This window comes from Terrapene carolina, unplaced genomic scaffold (genome assembly GCF_002925995.2).
Source record: "Terrapene carolina triunguis isolate 2854851 unplaced genomic scaffold, T_m_triunguis-2.0 Scaffold62, whole genome shotgun sequence".
Taxonomy (NCBI): domain Eukaryota; kingdom Metazoa; phylum Chordata; order Testudines; family Emydidae; genus Terrapene; species Terrapene triunguis.
The window spans coordinates 59,763,312-59,772,835 of NW_020664413.1; the positions used below are offsets into that span (position 1 = coordinate 59,763,312).

A 9,524-nucleotide genomic window follows, 5' to 3' on the forward strand; every position below is an offset into this window, starting at 1 on the left:
ATGATTTTGTGACAACTCTGACATATCGGAAAATATTTTTTTCATGGATTATAAGGCCCAAAGGGACCCCTGTGATGGTCTAGTCTGTCCCCTATAACGATATTTATGGAATATTTTACTTTACTAAATCCAAGCCTTAATTTGGTTTTGATTATTATTTATTATTACAGTAGATGCAATGGGCTCGAGCTGAGATCAGGGCCCCATAGTGCCAGATATAGTACATACATACGGTGAGACAGTCCTTGCCGCTAAGAGTTCACACTCTAGATGGATAAGGGATGGGAGAAAAAAAGTATTAAAACCCCTTCTTAGGAAAAGGCAACTAAGGCACAGAGAGATTAAGGGTGGGATTTTGAAAACACCTAAGTGATTTAGGAACAGAGGGTCTATCGACTTTCAAATGACTTAAGTATTTTGAAATTCCCAGCCAACATGACTTGCCAACATACACAAAGTCTGTGAGAGAACTGGGAACGGAACCCAGATTTCTAGTGCCGTAACACCAGGCTAATCTTCCTTGCCATACTGCCTTTTGCCTTAAAGGTAATGACTGCTATTGTTGTACCTTCTCAGGAACAGACTGTTTCAGGTGAGGATGCTGGGGCATTCACCTTGCTGAAAGTGACACAAAGACAACCAATTCCATATGCTTCCACTCTGTGTTAAGCTTGCATCCAGAATTAGAGAGCAAGAAACCCAGAACTCTACTCAGTAACACCTTATTAAGACAAAAGTCCCACTGACTTCAGTGAGAATTTTGCCCGGAGAAGCAGTGCTGAATAGATCCTTTATAGTCTAATTTATTTTGTGGTTGTTAATGATAATAGCATTAATAATACTGTTTGCAAATCACCCATGCATTTTTGATGATTTATGTCTATTTCCAGTAAATCAATTCCTAAGCAACACATCAGATTTTGACATTTAACAAGAACATATATGGAGTTCCATAATCGTTGGCAACTTTTGCACTATGTTAGCAATGTAATATATTGTAATAATAATGCAAAGATTCCTTATCTTGCAAAACTTTTTAAAAAGCTCTACTGTCTCAGTCTGGCCAGCCCTCTAAGGTGACCAATCTAGCCTATGACTTAGCAGTTAACAACCCGAAGCTGATAGTGATCTGGACTCCATTACAATTAGTGATCCCAGCTGTGGAAGGGCCAGGGAGACTACCTGGAGAAGGGAGAGAACAGACACAGGAGGAGGTCCAGGAGAAAGGGGAGTTCTTGTTCTCTGGGAACGGCCTGGTGAAGACAGACTGAGCAGGGCCCTGGAGACAGAACTAGTCCTTGTGGTGGAGCTGGAAAAGGTCTAGGGAGGCAGCCTTGTGGGTTGGTTTTCCAGGGTAGGAACAAAGAACTGGGAGTACCTTGGGAGAAGCTTTAGAGCCAGAGGAGAGGCTGTATTATCCATAAGCTATTAGGACGTGGAGGTAAGAAGTGGCCCAGGGAAACAGATCTAAAGGAGAGAACCTAGCTGCTCAACAAAAGGCCACTGGGCTGGAAACCACAGTGGAGGAGTGGGAAGAAATTGGGGTTCCCCTACTAGCTGGGAAAAGGATGTAAAAACTCCATCACAAGGGCTATTGAGTCCAGAGTGGGGCTCAGGATTGAGCCCAGATGATGGATTTAGGAGTAGCCCTAGTGGGTTGAAAGGATCTCTTGTTGGGATGTGTGAACTTCTAGCTGGCCTTCTGTTACTCCAGAAGATATCTGGACTAAATGTGACTTAGAGGGCAAGTTGTGGACCAAAATGGTCCACCGTAGGACCAAATTGGTGGTCCACAGGGGCTGTTAGAGGCAAAGATTTCTGCGGTGGCATGCTAAGGCAGTGAGTAGAACTGTTTACAAAGATCTATTAAAGGGAGAGTTCTTTTGAATTTCACGGGTGCAGTGAACTATCTACTACTGCCATTATAGCAGATCTGCTTTTTCTGTAATAGCATTGACTATGCTCCTCAACCTTCACCACTCTTTCCATTAGAGAGCTGAGATGGTTATGATGCTCTGTGCTAAGTGACCAGCCCCTTACCCCCTTTTCACAAATAGTATTTGCCAGTGTATTTGGGGTTATGTTACCATCTGGTTTAGCATAGGGGTTGAATGTCTGACTTTGACATTTTACATTGTAGTTTGCAATGTTGGAGCTGAGAGAGACAAGGTCGGAGAGGTAATATCTTTCCTTGGATGAATTTCTGTTGGTGAAAGAGACAAGCTTTTAAGCTACACAGAACTCTCCTTCAGGTCTGGGAAAGGTATTCTGAGAATATGTCTACACTGCAATGTAAACCCAGGATTAGTAGAACTTGAGTTAGAAGTCTTTGGGTTTGTTAACCTAAGGACTGAGCATCTACATTTATCTGCAACCCCAGATTAGGAATTGTTGAACCCCGAGTCCCAAACTGGGCCTCCAGCATCTACACTGTATTATGCAGGCCCAAATCCAGCCACACACATCCCAGACTTCCTAGTGCCCTCCCAAAATATGGCCACTTTACCTTTGTTCGTGGTGCAGTGTGGGAAAGCTTGACTGTCCAGAGGACAAAGTTGGTTTGTGAGGTTGTGGAATACTTTTGGCAGACTCCCAGAATCTGAGTCTAGAGGGGCTGTGTCCACGCTGCAAAGCAAAAGGCCTTGAATCCTGGGTCCCAGTTTGACTCAGGTTCTGACCCTCCTCTCCCATGGGGTCATAAGACCTTGAATCCTAGCCCTGGGTTAGCACAATTTGTGTGTAGACAGAAGGCAGCTTAAGCTTGAGGTGGAGTTCAAACCCTGGGTTTACAATGCAGTGTAGAATAGACATACCCAGAGTGTCACAGCTAAAAACAAGGTGGAACAGATTGTTTAGCGTATGTAGTTAACACACGTTCTAAGGGACCACTCAAGGTGAAGTGGTCCTTTAACACCTCTTCGCTCATAGGAGAAAAGAAAGGGGGGAGGTTAGTGGGTTATAGATTATTGTAATAAACCATAAATCCAGTGCCTTTATTAAGACCATGATTTTTAGTGTCTAGCAGAGTTATGAATGTAAGCTCCCAGGCTTATCTTTGAAAGGTCTTGTGCAGGTTTCCTTTGAGGACAAGGAGTGAGAGGTCAGCTACAGAGTGATCATTTTGTGATATGGTATTTCTTCTCTCCCCCCTTTTCTCCCCCCCCCCCCATGTGAGTTCATTCAAGAGTTGTCATAAACATACAGCTAAGGGTAGCATAAAATCCCTCCTTTACCTGTAGAGGGTTAAGAAGCTCAAATAACCTGGCTGACACCTGACCAAAAGGACCAATAAGGGGAGAAGATACTTTCAAATCTGTGGGGGAAGGTTTTTGTTTTGGCTCTCTTTGTTGCTCTCTCTGGGACGGAGAGGGACCAGGACAGGAAAAATACATCTCCTAAAGCCATATCTGAAATAAGATTACAAATTGTAAGTAATAGCAATGAAATGTGTTAGGTTATCTTTTGTTTTAGCTTGTGAATTTTCCCTATGCTAAGAGGGAGGTTTATTCCTGTTTTTTGTAACTTTAAAGTTTTGCCTAGAGGGGAAACCTCTGTGTTTTAACTCTTACTACCCTGTAAAATTATCTTGCATCCTGATTTTACAGAGGTGCTTCTTTTACTTTTTCTTTATAATAAAGTTCTGTTTTTAAGAACCTGATGGGTTTTTAGTGTCCTAAAAACCCAAGGGTCTGGTCTGTGCTCACCTTGTTTACCTATTTGGGTGGTATATTATTCTCCAGCCTCCCCAGGAAAGGGGTTGAGGGGACTTGTTGGGGGGGGATACTTTGGGGAAAACAGGAACTCAAAGTGGTTCTTTTCCTGAATCTTTGTCTAACTCACTTGGTGGTGGCAGCATACCGTCCAAGGACAAGGAAGAATTCATGCCTTGGGGAAGTTTTTAAGCTAAGCTGGTAGAAATAAGCTTGGGGGGTCTTTCATACAGGTCCCCACATCTGTACCCTGGAGTTCAGAGTGGGGAGGGAACCCTGACACGAGTGTAGTGACATTGGGACATTGGTGCACATGATGAGGTATACCATATGTTCTGATGGGCATGTGGAGGACCTGTGGATCTTGAAAGGTGTGTTTGGGGAGGTGGTATTGGTCATCTTAGCAGTGGAGATATGTCTGCTGGTTTTGCATCTATTCTGGCAGGGTCTGGGGTGCCCAGGTCTGTGGGAAGCTTGCTTCTGATGATGAGGTTGGGGGGAGTTATTTGAAGGACAGAAGAGGGGGTCCAGGAAAGATTTCTTTCAGGATGTAGTTCCCATTGAGTATGGATTGTAATTGTGTAATGATACCCTGTATGGGTTCCAGTGTGGGGATGTAGGTGACAACTAGGTGTGGATGGTCAGAGGGTGTTTTTTCCTGTATTGAATTAGGTTTCCTTGGGGTACTTGGATGTCTCATTCCATGATGCAATCTACTTTGGTGGAGAGTTTTTGTTTGCTAAAAGTGGTTTTAAGTGTGTTTGTGTTGTTGTGTGTATCCCAGACTTTCTCCTCAGAGCATATTCTGTGGTATCTGATGAGTGCCTGGCTGTAGATAAGTTTTGGGTAGTTACTGGATCTGTGAAGGTAATTGTGGTAATCTGTGAGTTTCTTGTACATAGTTGTCTGCAGGGTTCCATAGCTGAAGCTGATTGTGGTGTCCAATTACTCAATAGTAAGTGTGGGCAGGGCAAAGCTGATCTCCAAGGCAAATGGAGAACATCTGCTTCTCTTTCTGGGGTGAGTCTGCCATCCTACAGGGTACAATCTCTTTGTAAGAATACTGTTACTGTTTGCCTGGTCACTGTGATTCTCCCACACCCAGGGCTGGTGCAACCATTTAGGCGACCTAGGCGGTCGCCTAGGGCGCTAGGATTTGGGGGGCGCCATTTTCTTCGGCAGCAATCGAGGCGGCCGGATCTCGGCCGCCCTGGTCGCCGCCGGCATTTAGGCTGAGGGAACTGGGGTAGTGGAGCGTGGGGAGGGCCGCCTGCAGCAAGAGGGGGGGGGCATGTCAGGGCGGAGGGGGGGGAGCTGCCGCGGGGGGGGGCGCCTCAGGGCAGGGGCTTGGGGACCGGGGGGGGCGCAAGGTGGAAGTTTTGCCTAGGGTGCGAAACATCCTTCCACCGGCCCTGCCCACACCAAGTACTTCACTCACTGAGGAGCAGGTTTCCGTGTCTAGACTTTATTTTAGTTAGCCTGGCTATTTAACTTTCTCCTCTTTTTTCCTTTTATTTTAATTTAGTCTAAGGAGAATGAGCCAAGCAGATGAAGCAAGTAGGAAAAAAAAAGTTTGTTTTTTGCCCTACAGTTTGAGTCACATTCACCCCACCTAGCTGCAGAAGGTACAAATTGCACTAGTGAGGCACAGACTACACTGGGGATTTATTGAAAATTAAACCATATTTTAAACATAGCAATGCTTGGTTTTGTTTAAAAATATTTCACTTCAATTTTAGGTTTTCCCCCACTTTTAAAAAAACTGGAGAAAGTATTGGTTTGTTTCACTTGTTATGCTCCCATTTCTCAATCAGTAAAATGGGAATAATGATATTTAGTGTCTTTCAACTGAGAATCTCAAAGGAAGCTAATACATGTATGAAGTATTATTTATTAATTCATTAATGTTGATGATAATCTTTGAGATCATCAGATGGAAAGCATTAGAGAAGAGCAAGTAGTAGTATTTATGATTGCAACTCAGAGCCAGCACTCTTCCAGATTCTCCTCCCACAGGACTCTTTTGAGCTACTTACACTGGCACAAGGTTTGCACTGAGCGTAGTTTCAGGGCTGTTCTATAGACAGAATTCTGAATGTCATTTAGAGCTTCTGTAAAGGAAAACAAATATACATTAACTAGCACGAGAATCTATGGTATGAAGGGAAGGGATGGTGAAACGCTTAAGAGAACATGAAAGGAGTCCTCAAAGACCTGACCTCTGAGACCAGGGTTTCTCAAACTGTCCAGCTCTCACCTGATCCCAGTCTGGACTCAGTTACAATTAGTGAGTAAAAACTAAGGACACAGGATTTATCCCAAGAACTTCAGTGAGATAGTCAAGGGGAAGCATTAAAGCTGAAAAATTGTTTGATTCTAAGAGGGCCACAGATGTTTGTCTTAACATAAAATTTGCCCAGTGCATGGAACACTATAGCCCTGCTAGGTGTGAAGGTAACTGAACAGGCTCTTATAGAAACAGCATCTCTGCACTGATAAAGAAAGGGCACTGTTTTTAGAAATATTGTTTCATTATTAACTTGACAAAAGGTATGCACAGTGCTCACCCTCACTCTGCACCATAAACAGAGCCAATGCCCAGAGGAGTTAATAGGTTTCTGTTCCAGAACTGTAGGACCCAAGTGTTGTTTTTACAGTATAGCGTACACATGGTGCAGAAAAACAGTGCTCTCCTGATGTGAATCTTTCAAAGAGAGACCAGCCTAGTAGTTTGATCACTATTTTAGACTCTCTCCATAAATAATGCTAGAGGGACTAGCCTGTCATCACTGGAGTCACAAGACAGGAGGATGCCATTTTGGGGAGGTACTACAGACTGACAGAGCTCACGCTATACTACAGCTGGTCAAAAATGTCCACTGAAATAGTTTTTTGATAGAAAATAGCTTTACAACAAAATGGAAAAATTTGCAGACTTTAAAAAAAAACCTCAACAACTTGGCTTCAACAAAAATCTAAAACTTTGAAGGAAAATGGATGAAAACCAAAACAATTTCATTTTTGTAGTCTTTTGCAGGGAAAAACAATTTCTCAACCAGTTGTACTTTATACTGTGAAAACAATGCTTGGGTCTTACATCTGTGGCTCTGTTAGAACCAAACAATTTGTCAGCAATCTCACTGAAGTTCTTGGGTTAAATCCTGTGTTGTTACTACTTCTACTCACTCCGTTCAAGTCAATGGCCATTTGAGTAGGAACTGAGTAAGGGGCTTCGTGACTTGACCTGTTGTTTATACAGTGCCAAAAATATTCCTGGTGCTTTACAGACATACATGTAAACTCTGTATTTAAAAAAAAAATGCTTATATACAGTATCTTTAGAAGCTATCAAAGGACTTATTAGCTTGTTCCTTTCTCCTGGTAAGCCATATATATCCCTGCAGTTCAAACAGGAAGCAAATACTTACAGATGATGAAGGGTGTAGATAAACTGTAAACATGCATAACTGAGTGGAAATAGGTCACGAAACTCTCCACTTGTTTCCTGTGGAAATGGACCAATTTGTGGTTCCTCACATACATGCCAGTCTAATGCTAATAGTCAGCACATTATGGACTCTGCTGGTTCTCAGTTGCTTCCTATGGTATAGAAGTAAACCTGTTTCTGCTACGCCATCTGTCCAGTCTTGCTTTTGTCAGGTTATGTTGCTGCCTGCTGTTTGGAGAAGTTATGCAGCATAATGCACCGTATCAAGTAATGCAATATGGAAAAAGAGTTTGGTTTTGCTGGCTTGTAGTACTAGTGATTTTTTTTTTTCTTCAAGGGCCTGATCCAAAGCACATTAAAGCCAATTGAAAGATTCCCACTGATTTTAATAGGCTTTGGATCAGGTCCCAAGTCTGATTTACAGAAGGAGAACAAGAAGCATCCTGAGGTGAGGGAATTTCATGCTATCATCTGACATTCTCAGGCTCACTTGCAGTGGGCACTGGTAGCCATCTGCTAGTGGTCTGCTTTGGAAACATTTCACCATATTTTTTACTTTTATGTCAATCCTTAACAAACATTAGGTTACCGATTGCTCATATTTGTAGGTCCTTCTGTACCAATCAACTAACATTTCCAAAACTAATCTGCAAGGTGTCCAAGCAAAGAAGATATTAGCCCAAGTTACATATCAATCAGAATTACTATTGATGAGAAGTCATTTTACAAGACATAAATTAAATATCTAATTTCAAACTGGGGTGAAATTCACCCGGGCAGAGAACCAGCAGGAGGCCTATGCACCACTGAATCCCACATTCGCCCTATATGGACTTCTTTCATGGGACTTAACTGGGGCATAGGCCTTGTGAAGGTCCAGGGCTTAAATGGTCCTTATGTGGTGCTAGACCTTGTGCTGACTCTCTGCACAGGGTGAATTGTACCCAAGACCACTAGGTTTTTAAAAAAACACAACTCGGGAGTCATTAATTTATAGTTGGGAGGGTTTTAGAGCCTGAGAATCAAAACCAACAAGAGGAAAAATAGCACGCAGAGCACCAATATTACAGTAGACTTTCTCTCCATGTTACCTGGCAGTAAATAAGTTATTACTGAACAAAAGGGTTTATTAATACATTGTATTCAGTTTGGGGCTACACCAGACAGCAGAAGCTGGGCTGAGGACCTCTTGAACTTCAATTAGACTAGGTTGGCCAAGATGCTGCTGCTAGCCCTCAAATTTAAAACTCGTGAAAATGGCATAGGCCAAGTAATTGATGGTCCTTGATGTAAAACTCTTGCTTTTATAATAGTTTGCTGATTAACTTGCATTAATGAGAGGGAACATAACAGTTTTCAAGTATATACGTTTGTTACAAAGAGAAGGGAGAAACGTTGTTCTTCTTAAACTCTGAGAATAGGACAAGAAGCAATGGGCTTAAATTGCAGCAAGGGCAGTTTAGGCTGGACACTAAGAAAAACTTCCTGACTGTCAGGGTGGTTAAGCACTGGAATAAATTGCCTAGGGAGGTTGTGGAATCTCCATCATTGGAGATTTTTTAAGAGCAGGTTAGACAAACACCTGTCAGGAATGGAATAGATAATACTTAGTCCTGCCATGAGTGCAGGGACTGGACTAGATGACCTCTCGAGATCCGTTCCAGTCCTATGATTACATTGGTTTAAGTTACATATTTTTGTCCTCCTTGTTTCCTTACACCTCACATCTAATTATCCAGCAGTTTTGCATCTTACTGACTTGAATGGCAGATGAGATAGTATCTGTTCTCCTATTTTATATATAATACAGGGCATACTGTAAGAATAACACAACCAGGAAATCCTTCTTCCAGGCTGTATGATCTAAAGCAACAGGCTGATCTACCATAACATTCGATCTTGTTCCTGCATTATAACAAAAAGATTCTGAAGATGGAACAACTCCAGTTAAGTTCACTAGTTTGGACACTGGGAATTCTCTTGTGAAATGTGGGAAGCACTTGACAACAGTACTTACCTTGCTGGTCTGGATCCATAACAGAGAGGCTTAGAATGGGCAGATGCCACTGGACTTCCTGTAACCAAACAAACCATGGTATTAAATCCCAGCTCCCAGCCAGGATATGTACAAGCTCTTTAAACTGGACATCTTAATCTGCATCATTTACTAGGTATATTTACAAGATGAAATTAAATAAAAATTACATAAAACAAGTTTTTACTTTAAAATGGACTCCCTCATGGTGCAGTTCCATGTGCATAACTTCCATTAAATTGAGGACAATGGGCCTGACTCCCCTCTCCCAATCAGTGTGAAACAGGAGTAATTGTAAATTTGTGTGAGAGAAGAATCAGGACCAATGGGA

At 42.4% G+C, this 9,524-nt stretch overlaps 1 protein-coding gene across 1 annotated transcript in view; it reads right to left on the reverse strand.

The window, feature by feature from the left end:
* Positions 1-9,194, reverse strand: part of DYTN (dystrotelin) — a 52,132-nt gene extending 42,938 nt beyond the window's left edge. Inside the window, exons 1-2 of the mRNA XM_024200973.1 lie at positions 9,176-9,194; positions 5,747-5,821 (exon numbers count right to left, since the gene is read on the reverse strand). Coding sequence (XP_024056741.1) covers positions 5,747-5,821; positions 9,176-9,194 — 94 coding nt within the window. The remainder of the gene's footprint in view (positions 1-5,746; positions 5,822-9,175) is intronic.
* Between the last annotated feature and the right edge of the window lie 330 nt (positions 9,195-9,524).